Source organism: Setaria italica, chromosome V, assembly GCF_000263155.2.
Source record: "Setaria italica strain Yugu1 chromosome V, Setaria_italica_v2.0, whole genome shotgun sequence".
Classification (NCBI taxonomy): Eukaryota; Viridiplantae; Streptophyta; class Magnoliopsida; order Poales; family Poaceae; genus Setaria; species Setaria italica.
The window spans coordinates 25387473-25402556 of record NC_028454.1 but is presented as its reverse complement, the minus strand read 5'-3'; the positions used below and the strand labels follow the sequence as shown (position 1 = coordinate 25402556).

Genomic DNA, 15084 nt, shown 5'->3' with positions numbered 1-15084 from the left:
ATATTCAAGACTCAAGAGGCTACTTGGACCACATTTTAATATGTGATCATATTTTTAAAACCTAATAAAAATTTATAGTTTTTATATCCCCACATATATACGAAATTTGTTAATAGCCAAACCCTGAGTACATGAATATCAAAAATTGACAAGATATCATAACCAATGGAGTATTTCTAATCTATACATTACAGTATTGAAATCTTATTGAGAATTGTAGCCTTATACACCATGGTATCCTTGCTTGTAATTATCAGTTTTGGTGATATTATTTCAAAATTGGTCTATAGTTTACCTTTTATGCGTGTTACCGATTTTGCTAGGTCATTACCCCTCAAAATACTTTATTTATGGTCAATCTTGTTAGCATTAATGTACACCCTTGATACTAGTGTTGCTGTTGGATACCCTTACCCGTTCCCCAAATCCACACCCGATGGAATAGGTTGGGGATGGACGGAAAATTCTTTGCCTGTTCGTAGGATGGTAGGTTATGGATATACCCGTCAGATAACAGGTACGGGGAGGGTATCTTGATCTCTTTCTGTTGCTCTATTCCCTTCAATTCAAGTCTATTTATCATTTCTAGCAAAATCCTACTTCTTGGGCGGCTGGGCGAGCGCTTGCCGTCTCCGTCACCTCTTACGTGTTCCCATAATCTCCATCGCGTCGCCCTACATGCACGCTCTGTGCAAGCATGCAAGACCTCGCAACAGCGCAGCTAAGATGGATCTCCAGATGTGATTCTACGGCAAGGAGCCCTATATTTCAGGGATGGGAGGAGGATGAGAAGCAATCGCTAACAAAAGGGCAACACAGGAAGCAACGGTGAGCAACCAGCCAACCACCGATGAGCTCACGGACCAGCCATGGATTTCGATTGGGTACTGTACTGTACTGTCAGATGTAAGGTTTCTTCGAGTTTTTTTTTGGCCATGGATGTCCGTTCCTACCTGTTTTCCAGTTCGATTGTGCCAGATGGTGACCGCTCTTCTAATTCCTCTTTGCGCTATGTATATTTGTCTATTAATTGATCTTAATCCCGATTTTTTCCAGCTAATTTGGCATTGTGTGCAGAATTCACAGAAGTGCTAAGATGTGTTCTTGCACATATTTTAATTTACCCAATTACCGATCAGTTATCCATGAGTATGGGTAAATGGGTATGGATAAATTTGGGGAGGGTAAAAAATAGGCAATTGAATTTTGGATATGGGTGTGGGTAAGTGCAGGCGTCCCCATACCCTCCCTAGTGGCAACGATACTTGACACTTACCTCTATCCGCAAATATGTGATGTTTTGTCTTGGGTGCAATCGAATAGTCCAATTTATAGTCATAGTTATCTCTATTAAGATCGAATATTTGAAATTGACACAAAAAATTATCCAGAAAACTGTTCACAATGTCACATTCTTTTGTGTACTATTAAGTATTTATATTGATGCATTTTAAATTGTTGAAAGTGTTGTTTTGGGATATTGATTTCATGTCTAAAACATCACCTATATATTTTTGGGATAATATTTTCTTTCCTTTGCTCCCGGATTTTGCGTGGTTTTGTTTGAGCCTGTGCACTTTTTCTTAAAATGGATTGCCATTTTATTTTTCCCTTTGTTTTGATCTATGGTACAACAACATGGCTTAGAGGATGGACCTTAATTACCAATTCAAGTGAGCAAGGATCATCAAGGTATATATATTTCTCTCCTTCAAATTTGAATTCAATATATTATTTCTAAGATGTCTTGTATGATAGATGCTTTGCATAGTGTGTCTGTCATTGTTAGCTGTTAAGGTTATTGAAACTAATTAACTTCAACATGGACATAATTTTTTATCTAAAATTTGAGTGAGCTTGAATATAACAAACGATAGCATATTGAGTTTTTATATTTAACGTGGACCTTGTAGTCATGGAAAATGATTCATGTTGTTTGATATTATCTGTCTTTAGGCAAATGTCAACAATAGTCTTGCTCATATGTTGTTTGATGGAATGTATAGATTTAAGACATAGGTGCAATGATTTTAAGGTGTTCACCTAATTGATCCAAAGGTGATAAGTTGTACATATTGTTGTCCTCCAGAGTCGATAAACATGCAACTATACAATACACCAATAGACTTAATAGGATTGCGCTCATGCACAAATTCTTTTCACATTAGCGCTATGTTGCGCATTGACATGTATGGGACCATGCTTGCTCAGGCCTCTGTCATTATGGTTGGCATCAAATGGCTCCACTACAATTATATCTTCTATTTTTTCTTATTTTTAGACAAATTAATTTACAAGTACACAAATATATTTGCATTTTACATGCTACTGTTTGCTTATGGTGAACCTCATGTATGTTGCTGTTCAATAGATTAAATGTGACGGATGTACTTAGGAATTTTGTCACTTGCTTATATTCTTATTGTTATGAAGAAGTCATTAATATTCTCTATGTTTTCTAATTTTGATATATTTGATGGTTTGTATATTGGGTATGATAGCATCATAATATGATATTATTCAAAATCTGTAATGAAGCACAATTGACTAATTGGCGGTACTTGTTACTTTGGGGTTAGTAGATCAAAATGCTTTTATACAGGCATATTATTCATTCGATTTGATCGGTGTGGCTCGTTTCTTGATGTCATGTATGAACTGTTTATGGGCCAAACATGTTTCCCCCTTCTTACTTTACACCATCCAATTTTTTTAAGCAAAACATCAACTTAGTCCTTAGTCCTTTTAGAGATACGGCTAAATACATAAAGATGAGCACCATACTTTTGCGAGCCACTCTCTACAACTAAAAGGTTAAAACTAATCTTGATTACATTTTTACCATTTTGTTTCCTATATAATAATTTATTATACTAACCATTATACTCGGTACAATGTTGGCGAGATTTATTGTAGCTTGATAGTGCAAAATCTCACATATAGGATCACACCCCAAGCATGACCGACACGAGACGGTGACAAGTAAGTAATATATGGTTAAAACCTTCGAGGGTCATGGTTTCAGGCGACCATTATTGTCTGTTACTCATTACACTATTTAACACCTGCATCAACAAATAAAGCATCATGAAATCGAGACTAATTACAATTGTTTTTTCATTTTCAGACAAGGATTCCAACCATTGTTCTGGCATAGTTACCGACGCGGCGATGCTATTGCTACTCCGTGTCACTCTATTGACTTGGTTCGACCTGCAGCATCGCGCACGGAATCAAATCAATAGTTTGCCATGGCCCTATGGCCGGAAATATTATTCACTGTCGTTTTGGTATTGACGCGTTCGGAAGAGAGCAAGGTGCGGCAGTCCGATAGAGAAAATAGAGCAACCTGTGGGCCACCTTTGGGCCTGAGCCTGAATTGGAAGACGGTTCGAAGTCGACCACGAGCACCCAAAAATCGCAATAAAACGAGAGATACACAGTGAAATTAGGGCTAAAAAAACACAAGCCGAAACCCTCGCTTCGCCCTGCCCCTCGCCGCCGCCGCCGCCGCAGCCACACCCCTCATCCCGGCTGTCCTCCGCGGCCTCCGCCCCCAGGCGTCGCCGGAGGCCACAGATCCGGCCAGATCCGATGTCGGGCTCATCAGGGCGCGCGGCCCCGCGGTACGCGCCGGACGACCCGTCGCTGCCCAAGCCGTGGCGCGGCCTCGTCGACGGCACCACCGGCTACCTCTACTACTGGAACCCGGAGACCAACGTCACGCAGTACGAGAAGCCCATGCCCCCCGAGGACCAGCTCCCGCCGCCTCCGCCCCCGCTGCCTCCCCCGCCTCCCCGGAGCCGCGACCGCCGCGACAGGTCCAGATCCCGCTCCCGCACCCCGCCCCGGCGCGACCACAGGGACCGCGACCGCGACCGTGATCGTGACAGGCGCCACGACGAGCACGCGTCCTCCAAGTCGGCGTCTTCCCACCACCATCCTGCTCCGGCCGCCGTCGCCGATGATCCGTCCACCGAGGCGTACCGCCGCCGCCACGAGATCACTGTTACGGTATGAATTCTGCACGTCCACGTCTCCGGATAGAATGTTAGATGCAGCTCGAGCTCGAAACATGTTTTCTTACCTACTCCCTTGTTGATTGGCCTCTGCTTATTGCAGGGGGATAACGTGCCGGCTCCAATGACTTCATTTGAGGCTGGTGGCTTTCCGCCAGAAATTCTGAAGGAGGTACGAAATTCCGCTGGTGAACCCCCTGACTCATGATCTAACTCTAACCCTAACAGAGTCGCATGCGAAGGATCAGGATCTTCCAGTGAGCAAAGCGCGCGATGGACCGTGGGCATGTGCTCCAGCTGTTGCTTGTTTCTCTTTATTTACTTGATTGTGCTAAATCAGGGCTGCCTATGAGACCGACTGCTTATCTCCATCTCTGTGGCAGATGCGATATCTGCTCCGAGGTGGAGCTAATGTCGTATGCTGCCTCACGCGCCCTCGGCCAATAGTGCGACGGGCTGAGGGCCGGTCTCGTTGATGGAGCTGCCAAGGGTGGGTGGACGCCCGAGGCTGCTCGTTCCCTCCCCGGGGGGCTGCCCATGGCGCGAAGGGGCACCCACTCGTGGCACCCACGGTGGCCGATTCGTTGCTCTGCGTGCAGTTCTTGGAAAAGGCTCCTCGCATGGATGATGGGCCTCTTCTGGGGCTCGACCCATGGAGGTCTGGCCCAGGCTGTCAACATCCATCCATACATAGGATTGGGTGGCAGCTGCTGGAAGGGGCCTTGTGGATGAACGATCCATGGCTGAGCGAGCCTCCAGGGACTCTGTTAGAGCCTTTTCTACTTCGCCTTGTGTCCGCAAGTCTACGCGTTGCGGGCACACTTTATTTGTATGCTCTTAAATCGTCCTCATGCACTGTCTTTATTTGCGCAACGAAGAGTTAAAAAGGGACCTTTTTATTCAGATTTGGGCAGTATATAGTAATTCTGCTGTTGTCCTTACTTGCCTGCATTTGTTGCTATTTTCCACTGTTTTTAGATACAGCGTGCTGGATTTGCAAGCCCAACACCTATCCAAGCCCAGTCATGGCCAATCGCCATGCAGAGCCAAGATGTAGTAGCTATTGCGAAGACTGGATCTGGCAAAACTCTTGGGTATCTACTTCCTGGATTCATGCATATCAAGCGCCTGCAGAACAGCACAAGGAATGGTCCAACAGTGCTAGTTTTGGCACCAACAAGGGAACTTGCAACACAGATTCTGGATGAAGCTGTGAAGTTTGGGAGATCAGCGAGAATTTCTTGCACGGTTTGTTCCTTATATCTCTATTTTGTTCAATATACAAAATGGTCTTGGACTTCATGTTCTGTAACCTTGATAAACCTTTTTAATTCAGAAGAATCTTTTATGGGAATTTTAACTGTTGACTTGTTAAGTATTGATGTTATATACTGTTGATCTTATAATGTTTCAGGCTCAGTGTATGAATCTCTTGTTTATATTTTTATCTTCTGACCAATTGTTTTTTTTATGTTGTTTATAGTGCCTATATGGTGGTGCTCCTAAAGGTCCACAGTTGAGAGATTTAGATAGAGGAGTTGATGTTGTTGTTGCAACACCTGGAAGGTTAAATGACATTCTAGAGATGAGAAGGGTAAGCCTTAAGCAAGTGTCGTATCTTGTTCTGGATGAGGCTGACCGTATGTTGGACATGGGCTTTGAGCCACAAATACGGAAGATAGTGAAAGAGATACCTCACCGTCGTCAAACACTTATGTACACTGCTACTTGGCCAAAGGAAGTCCGGAGGATTGCAGACGATCTTCTTGTTCATCCTGTCCAGGTGACAATTGGAAGTGTTGATGAACTTGTTGCTAATAGCGCTATTACTCAGGTATATGGACTGGCCCTATAGACCTGTTGATCAATCATGACATATTCTTTTTCCTTTTTGTGGTGCATTCATAGTTCTGTTCTTATTTATCTATTACCCGATGTATAGTCATACATTAACTGTTCCTGTTATTATCTCTTTCTGTGCAGCATGTGGAGGTGATAACACCCTCAGAAAAGCTTCGACGTCTGGAACAAATATTGCGATCCCAGGATTCAGGTTCAAAAGTATTAATATTTTGTACCACCAAGAAGATGTGTGACCAACTTGCAAGGACACTCACCAGGCAGTTTGGAGCTTCGGCCATTCATGGCGATAAGTCTCAAAGTGAAAGAGAGAAGGTTCTGAATCATTTTCGATCTGGGAGGTCTCCTATTTTGGTTGCAACAGATGTTGCTGCGCGTGGTTTGGACATCAAAGATATCAGGTTAGACTGTCATTCCATGATCTGCTATGCATGTTTGTATGTCTTGATTTATAATGTCGTGCAATTTAGGAATAACGGAAAAGCAAATTTGCTTGGGCATTCATCATAACTCAAGTGGTTAATTGTGCATGGATTAGTCAAAATGTCAATGTGTCTATTTGTCACTCATCTACATGAGAGACTGCTGATTTTTTATTGCCATTGATTATATTTTCCAGTTCAAATCATTTTGCATCCATTGCATCAATATTTATTGCATATGTACACATAACCTTATGAAAAACTTGCCATTTGTTCATAATAGTATAATGCCTTATGCATTACTACCTGGGGTCAAAAAAGCTTGACATTCAGACAAGGAGAAGCAACACTAAAAACTTTTCTGGTTGTCTAAAACATCTTTAATGACCAGCGGTAGTACTTTTGTGTATTATTATTGATTTCCATTATTAGAGGAGCAAGGAAGGTTTGAACCATCACGGGGGTATTACTTACAAACTGCCGGAAGTGGTTGCGAGTACATTGCCAGTTGTGTTATTTATGTATTGAAAGCTGAGATCAGTTTGTTCACTTTGTGCCTTTGTGGATCTTTTTTTTTTGTCGGGACTTACATCAAACTATTCACCTCTTGGTTTCTTACACAGGGTTGTGATCAACTATGACTTCCCCACTGGTGTTGAAGACTATGTTCACAGGATTGGCAGGACAGGAAGGGCTGGAGCCACTGGTGTCGCATATACATTTTTCTGTGATCAGGATTCAAAATATGCTGCTGACCTCATCAAAATCCTGGAAGGGGCAAACCAAAAGGTACCCCGTGATTTAGAGGACATGGCTTCTCGTGGTGGTGGGCGAGGTAGGAAGAGGAACCGTTGGGCATCCCGCCCAGACAGGGGTGGTTCACGCTCTGAACTGGATTCTAGGTACAGTGGCAGAGATGCCTCTGGGAGATCACCACGTGGCGGTCGTGGAAGGGATGATTATGGTGGTCGTGGCAGGTACACTCGCTACCAACTTTCAAATCTGAATTAGTAATTTTCCTGTTAGGTGCTATGCCTGTATTATGAGGGTTTGAAAATGTTATTAATCTTTAAAATGCACTGAAAGCAAAGGTAGGGTATAACTTGGATGGGGGGGTTCAAGTCCCTCTCTCACTCAACCACCCTACTGTGCCATAGCTTATGGGACCCCTCAGTTAGTTCAGTGTTTAGTTTTTTTTTGAATAATCTGATTTGATATTATGATTTCAAATTAGTATCAAGGGTAGAGCATCTTAAACATGTTTTATTGTTTTAGTGACAGTTCCTTCAGTTCAAATGCTGACCCTTACTGATTTTGTGTAATGCTGACAGGCATGACTATGGTGAAACTGATGGGCGATCTCGCAGATCTGCTAGGGGTCGCAGTAGAAGCCGTAGCAGAAGTGACAGTAGAAGCCGTAGCCCAAGTCCTAAGAGGGCACGGCGTCATGAGGCTACACGTAGCAGGACCAAGAGTCGCAGTCGAAGCAGGACTAAGAGTCGGAGCAGGAGCAGGAGCAGGAGCTATACTAGAAACCGCCGTGCTAGCCGCAGCAGGAGCCGTAGTCCTGTTGGTAGTCGTAGGTATGAAACAGCTGCTGCTGTCTCTGGGTCTGCTCGGCCTAACTCAGGGCACTCAGAGCACAAAAGCCCTCCAAGGTCCCAGTCTGGGAATGACCACCATGTGAACCACTCTGAGGACGACCATCACATGGAAGATGGGAAGATGGAAAAGGTTGATCTTGATCGCTCGCCCAGCCCGCAAGATGACAAATCTGCTCCTTATAGTCCTGTATACAATGGCAAAGCCAGTGGTTCAAAGAGCCCCAACGGTCAGCCAGATGGTAATGCCAAATCTGTCGAAGCTTCTGAAAAACCTAACCCTGCATCTCCTGTACGCCACAGCAAGAGCAGAGAGGATGAGGAGGAAGGTGTTATAGATGAGGATGGGGAGATAGCTGAGGATGATCCTCGATCAAGTGCTGCAGCTACACAGAATGGTGATAACTGATTCTGTGAATGTAGAATGGCGGCGTGGCTCCTGCATCAGCTTGTGACAAGAAGACAATTTATGCAAGCTAACTATTCGCTAAGTTGAGAACGTGGAAATGCATTTGTATCTCGTTAAATTACTGTACCAGTTTTTATGGTTGCGGAGCATGTTATGGTGATACCTGTGCCGTTTGTGAACCAAAACCAGCGATATTTATGCCATATTATGTTGTGTTTATTGTCATCATAGATCGTTTGTTGCTGGAAGTGGCTGATATCATTAGTGATGTGGAAAGTTATTTTTGTGCTGTCCCGGTTTTCCGTCTGGACGAAATTGTCCACGAATAGTGGCTGCTTACATGCGGGCGCTTGAATCATGGTCTCTTGCCTTCCCCTCTTTCCCCTGCCAACCAATTCTCCGGTCCGCACCTAAAAAAGATTCTCCATTCTCCAGCTTCGGTGTTCCAGTCTACATTGGCGTACATGTGATTTTCTGGTCACCAACTCAACCTGCTCATATAATTTTTCCCTTGTTTGATCAGTGTTTATGTATAACTATGGGACCTTGTACCACCTTCATAGTATTAATCCAAGGTTCACGCTGCATTACATTACATTCAGAACAATTGGGGAGAACCTCCTCTAATGCACGGTATGAATGTATTTGGGGGCAAAATCACGATAATCAATGGAACATAAACACATACAACTGAGCTCATATAGACGTATCTGGCAGCGAACCCATAAGGATTACAGGACTGCTATTTTTTGGTCTCCAAAGTTTATCCGGCCTTGCTTTCGAGAGAATATCGGAGAAAAACCCAGAGGATGAAGAGAATGGTGGAGGTTGGACAGACTCTGTTGATGGCATGCCCGTGCCACCAGCTTGCTCAAGTGCCACCACCTTCCTGCCTGCGTTGGATGCCTTACCACAAGGGCACACACTAATCTTCCTAAAGCATTGCTTGTGGAAGATTGACCCACACAAACCACACTTTGTAGCTTCATCCTCCTACAGCAATTGTAACAGATTTCCTCAGCAATAAATATAAAGCTGAAAGGGATTAGAAGGCAAAGACTTGGCAGAGTACCTGAAATGGGAATATAAGGGAAAGGGGGTCATCACAAGCTTGTCGAGCAGCACAAGGTACACCAGCGTCATAGCACACAAGACATTGCTCAGTGATGTGCACAAGTATCCTGTTCGATATGGTCTGCACCTTAACTGGAAGTGCTGTTTCAAGCAAACAGAATTTGTATCAGTCAGTGCAACCAACTCACCGAGAATATTACTGTGACTATCATCAAAAGGTTTATGATTTTCCTTCCAATCTTTGAATTATCAAGAGTCAAGTCTTCAGCAATAGCCAGAGAGGCAGCATAAGAAACAATACCTAAAAATTGTTTAAAACTCACGGTTCCCACTTTTTTGGGGGTATAAAAGTCAGGCATCCACTATGGGGAGGTAATTTGCTGGGTATAAAACTCTGATAGACCAAAAGCATGAAGAAACACAATTCTTCAATTGTGATTTGTGATGTACATAATTGGAAAGAAATATAAGCCTAGTGCAGATTTCTATGATGCTTAATAATGGAGTAGCATACATAGATGCAGCTATAATACAAACCCTATTTTATTGACATACTTATCAGAATTTAACATTAAAACCAACAAGTTGCAGAAAAGTCTACACCCAGTTTGGACTATTCACTTCAAAAAAATCTTCCAGAAAATGAATACCTGCAAAAGCCCCTTTTGAGAGATCAACAAGGTCACGAAGTGCAAAGAAGTCATTCCCATCAAGAAGGTATCTTCGAACTCCTAGTCCTTTAAGTATGGAGTTCCGGAAAGGACATTGGACGCAAGGAAGCATAGCTGCTATTTTCTTCCGGACACTCATGATATTGAGCAGAGCTGGCACTTTAGAGAACAGGAAAGGATTGACAGCACTTACACAGAGCATAGGCTGAAAATGCAAATCACCCTTTCTTAAGGTCGAGGGAAGTATGAAAGTTGCTTCATATTTTATAGTGCATTTCAGAAGTAATAAATAAATAACACAGTTTAAGTTATCAACTTATCATTACCTGGTCATAGATGGAGTCTAAATATGCTTTTGCTAACTGTGAAATTGGATATAGTGAAAAATCCCAGTGGTGCAAAACTCTTGCTGGCAGAACTGCAGTGTCATTTGTGTGACAAGAAGCACAAAACAATTGGCCAGTGTAAGAACAAAATCGAGGTTTGTTCCATCCAATAGTTTGCGCCAGTTCTTGCAGCAATGTTCGTCCAGCATCCAAATGCCTATGGCATCCTGCACAGTTGTAGTGCTGTAACTCTAACAACTGTCTGGTCGACTTCCGTGGCCTATCCTCCACAATAAGTGATATGGTCTTGCCCATTGAGGTAGAATCATCATGGGCACCTTCATTGCATTCTGAATCTTTGGAATTTAAATCACTGCTTCGCTTTTGCAAAGATCGTGGAATGAGAGTTTTCAAAAAACTATATTCATAACCAGGCCTCCCTGGTGACAAAAAATTAACCAGAGGGGTCGGAATTCCAAATGGATAACTCGAAACTAGCAAAGAACGCAAGCAGTCTTGAATTAGACCACTTCTCTCCCTGACGACATCCGGGGATGCATTCCCAAATATTTTACTTGACTCTTTTTCAACACTTTCCCATGTAGGGGGAAGACTCAAACCTCTCTCATAAAAGAAGTCCTTAAGTTGTCGATAAAGTGCATAAAATTCACGGTACCTTCGCTCAATTTCCCATTCATCTTCACCACTCCTCACTTTTAACAAATAAACAGTGTATTCTTTGACACCAACCATCCGCTCACCGAAAGAAACATCACCAGTTCTTTGCTTTGCTCCCACAACCTCCACCCAATCAATTCTTGAAGGATACTGAGGAAGAGGGTATACATAGGCATCATCTGTACCAGAAGTAGAGGCAGTAGTGCTGCCATCTCTGAAATGGTGAGCCTGGCGAGCATTGCTCCTGCGATTATCTGTAAAGGATCCATTTTCATGTGGCTCCCCTGAATTGAGCAGAATCTGTTCCATCTCTTGGACCATATCATCGAATAAATCATTGTCATCAAATATGCCCACCTATAGTTAGAATGTGAGTGTGTCAATCCAATAATATGGTTGCATACACACAATCATGATTCATTTAACACTGCAATTTGATCAAGCAGAGCTACAAGACATTTTTACTTTCTTTTGGGCGCATGAGACTGCTAATTTAAGAGTGAGGTTGAGCACATGTATGTTGGCGGAATACTGTGATACACATAAAGGAGCACCAAACCAAAACCGATTTTACTTTTCATAAAAACTACATACGCATGAATCAAGATTTCATACAGACCAATCAGTGCAATTGTGTTTAGCTATCTGGATAGTAGCATTGATGACCTCTCTTCCATTAAGTTAAGACTAGATAAAGTGAGATGAGGTCCGAAATGAATGAGTATCAAACAATTGTTGATGTAAATTTGCATTAAAAATTTCAGGAACGAAGATCAGAATAGTTGCTAAGCCCAGAAGCTACTATCAAGCTATGCATGAATTTAGAGGACATATTTTTGTTCCCCTGCAAAAAAGCCTTCACCCCAGCTGTCTAGGAGCCCAGGACAATATAATCCAAATTTGTGAGCCGACAGATTCTAACACCTAAACTCGTACTGTACCTATAGGAGGAACCACATCAGCAAATGCTGCTAGACACCAATCCTAACCAAGCTGACGATGCCGGGGCATGAAAAATTGACAGCTATCCGCTCAAATTCACAGCTTTAATCAGGTAACTGAAGTACCAGAGAACCCACCTGGTTGTGATCCGGGCGCGGAGGAGCAGCCGGCGAACCAGGACTGGACCCCTGCTGCGCGAGGGCGCCGCCTCCGGCGGCCGCCGGAGGAGGAGGACCGATTTCCGGCCGCGACTGCGCCGGCGCCAGCGCCTGGAGGCGGCTGAGCTGGTGATTCTTGGGGAATCCGGAGACAGCGGGATGGTCATCGAGGAGGAGGTCCATCTGGTGGTCCCAGAAGTCGGAGGAGGGGAGAATGGTGGCATAGGAGCTGGGCGTGCCGAGGGCGGAGTTGGCGCTGCAGTACCTGTCGTCCTCGGCGTCCGATCCGGCCGCCGAGGAGGCCTCGGATGCGGCGCCGCCGGCGGATCGCCGGGGTGGCTTCATGCCGCACTGGATCCCGGTCCGCCCGCCGTAGCTGTGTTTCCGCTAGGGATTGGCGATGTCGTTTCGCTACCTGGTGGAAGAAGAGTAGGACTTGCACTAAAGTCCTTGTACTTTTGTCTATTTCAAATCGTAATCACATGCCAGCCCAGGTACACGTCGTAACTCACTGGATCTGCCGCAGTAGCGCAGTACTGTACATGCCCATTCACGTGAGGGCGCGTTTGGCGCGGCTCCTGCCGGCAAGCTGCGGGAGCTATTCCAAAGGCTCCACCGGCTCCTCCTGTCCCTTAGGAGGGAAAAAAAATAAGGGGTGTTTGGATTTTGATTCGGATTAAAATTTATGTCACATCGAATACGATTCGGAGGCTATTAAAAGGACTAAATATGAGCTAATTATAAAATTAATTACACAGATGGAGGCTAATTCCCGAGACAAATCTATTAAGCCTAATTAATCCATCATTAGCACATGTTTACTGTAGCACCACATTGTCAAATCATGAACTAATTAGGCTTAATAGATTCGTCTCGCAAATTAGCCTCCATCTGCGCAATTAGTTTTGTAATTAGTCTATGTTTAATACTCCTAATTAGTATCTAAACATGCGATGTGACAGGAATTTTAGGAGCTCCTAAAGAAACAAACGGGATCTAAGTGCAGTTGAAGCCCTTTTTTCATTGCCGGAGCACTGCAGCAGCAGGAGCTGGAGCTATTCCATATGGAGCTGCGCCAAACGCGCATGAAAACAAGACATGACGCATTCGATGAGGGTTATGTCTTTTTACACACCCAAATCTATGAGAAAAATTCTAAAAATGCTTATATTTATTGATGTTGTGCTGGCTAACTTCATCAGAAATCCCTAATGTTTTCCCTTCAATGTATATCTAACATAATCCCCCTTCCTATGTCTATATAATGTGCATTTTACCATCCTTGTTTTCTTTGTCACGGTGTAGCTTGTCACATTTGCGACCTGTAGTAGGGTATTTGAACCGCAACACGTCTCGCTAGAGCTGTGTGTACAAATATAAAGGTGAACATGATAAGATCACATAACTTCATTGTAACTTGATGACTCAACGATTCAATCTAGAGATGGTACCATTATGTATGCGGTGTATGGATATTACCGCTATCTGCGTAAGTGCATATTTCTATGTAAAAAATGTACCATCAAGAAGAAAAATAGCAGCCCAATAAAAAGACACCGTAGTTGCTAGTTTCGCCATGTGAAGTTTGAATTAATGCAACTTAGACTCTGTTTGGTTTTTTGTTTTTCTTTTGCGAGGAGGCTCTATTTGGTTCCCAATAATGCTTGCCACACCGAAGCTTGGGCTTGCCAATCAAGTGTCAAACTTTTAGTGAGAAAGTGTCAATTCAGCGGCTGGAATAGTTTGCTTAAAAAATGAGGGTGGGCAACGGGGGATAAACCCCACCTGAAAATGGTGCCAGCCAAACCAGGGTTCGATCTCTGGTCTGCTTAAGACTTAGGTGCTTCCAAACTACTGATGGTAAACGTCAAAAATTTTTAAGACTCGGGTTCGGAGGGAATAGTTTCCGTGTATTCTAATTTGCATGTGTTCGTTTTCTTAACCAAGAAGTGCGTATTCTTAAATGATTTAGTCTTGTTTGATACGGCTCTGGTTCCTGTGAAAATAATTTTGCTTTGGCTTCTCTGGTAAAGTAACTTTTTTCTGACTTTGATTTGTGTTATTAGAAAAACGTTTAGCAGAACGGTTTCTCCTAGAACCTCATCTTTCTTTTTTCTTCTTTCAATTTTTTTCTTATTTCTTCCTCTTTATTTCCATTTTCTTTTTCTTCCCTATCTTATTTCTCTTTCCTTCTCCCCCTTCTATTTCTCTTTCCCCTCCTCTCTTTTTTATCCGGTCAACCTCTCCCTCCCCATCCCCACCCCTATTCTCTCTCTCCCTCCCCTCACACCCGTTCTCTCTCTGTGTGTGCTGGCACCCGCACCAGATGGTCAAGACCTGGCCGGCGGTCGTGCCCCCACGCATGCACCGCCTCGTCCCGGTCATGTCCTCGCGCGAGCATGCCATCCCAAACCGCGGATGCAGGCACGCTGCTCGCCCGTGTCTGCCCGCCCCGTCTTTCCTACCGCGGCACCACACAGCCCGCCTCGTCTCGGTCCCTGCCTCACGCGGCTACGCCATCCCCCAACATGGCCCCGCGCGGCCGCGCCGCCCTGGCCTCGCCTGCCCCACACCCGCCGCCATTCAGTCGCCGTCCGCCCTCCACTAGCGTCGGGGACAAGGATGGAAATGGAGTCGTGGGACGAGGAGGAGCCGAAATAAGCCATAATTTTTGGCTTCTTGCAGGTGGAGGAATGCGGAGACCGCATTTTGCGGGGCTTCTGGCATTTGGTCGCAAGCCGTTTAACTTCGAGCGTTTGGCATGGCTTCATCAAAAGCTGCTCTAGAAGCAGCTCGATGAGCCGTGCCAAAGAGGAATTATTAGTGCGAGTGTTGGCTTCGTTTGGCGCATAAGAGTTTCGCAGGTCTACCGTGAATCTTGAATCGTTTGCTATGGAACCTCTGCAGTCGCTGCCAATAATTTA

The 15084-nt window shown here is 44.2% G+C and overlaps 2 protein-coding genes across 3 annotated transcripts; one reads left to right on the top strand and one right to left on the bottom strand.

Moving 5' to 3' along the window:
* Positions 1 to 3441: 3441 nt before the first annotated feature.
* Positions 3442 to 8541, top strand: LOC101780705 (DEAD-box ATP-dependent RNA helicase 40). Of its 2 annotated transcripts, XM_004968894.3 has the most exons (7): positions 3442 to 4014; positions 4123 to 4191; positions 4998 to 5267; positions 5503 to 5853; positions 6003 to 6280; positions 6925 to 7278; positions 7633 to 8541. In XM_004968894.3, exons 1-7 carry the CDS (start codon positions 3595 to 3597, stop codon positions 8309 to 8311), a joined length of 2421 nt encoding a protein of 806 aa, XP_004968951.1. In that variant the 5' UTR covers positions 3442 to 3594; the 3' UTR covers positions 8312 to 8541. The 2 variants fall into 2 exon arrangements, with proteins under 2 accessions (XP_004968951.1, XP_004968952.1); XM_004968895.4 differs by lacking the exons at positions 3442 to 4014; positions 4123 to 4191 and adding an exon at positions 4626 to 4848 and having other exon boundaries at positions 7633 to 8311.
* Positions 8542 to 8836: 295 nt separating this feature from the next.
* On the bottom strand, positions 8837 to 12577 carry LOC101780300. Its single transcript, XM_004968893.4, has 5 exons — positions 12140 to 12577; positions 10383 to 11417; positions 10036 to 10261; positions 9384 to 9526; positions 8837 to 9304 (listed from the first exon to the last, which is right to left on the bottom strand). The coding sequence occupies exons 1-5, from the start codon at positions 12503 to 12505 to the stop codon at positions 9008 to 9010; spliced, it is 2067 nt and encodes a 688-aa protein (XP_004968950.1). The 5' UTR covers positions 12506 to 12577; the 3' UTR covers positions 8837 to 9007.
* Between the last annotated feature and the right edge of the window lie 2507 nt (positions 12578 to 15084).

Bases quoted from the DNA above. Each gene is read 5' to 3' on its own strand.
- LOC101780705 (XM_004968894.3), top strand. From the start codon at position 3,595: ATGTCGGGCTCATCAGGGCGCGCGGCCCCGCGGTACGCGCCGGACGAC. The intron at 5,268-5,502 runs GTTTGTTCCTTA...TGTTGTTTATAG, and splicing joins CAGCGAGAATTTCTTGCACG to TGCCTATATGGTGGTGCTCC. The intron at 6,281-6,924 runs GTTAGACTGTCA...TTTCTTACACAG, and splicing joins TTGGACATCAAAGATATCAG to GGTTGTGATCAACTATGACT.
- LOC101780300 (XM_004968893.4), bottom strand. From the start codon at position 12,505: ATGAAGCCACCCCGGCGATCCGCCGGCGGCGCCGCATCCGAGGCCTCC. The intron at 11,418-12,139 runs GTGGGTTCTCTG...TTCTAACTATAG, and splicing joins CGCGCCCGGATCACAACCAG to GTGGGCATATTTGATGACAA. The intron at 10,262-10,382 runs GTAATGATAAGT...TTGCATTTTCAG, and splicing joins TAGACTCCATCTATGACCAG to CCTATGCTCTGTGTAAGTGC.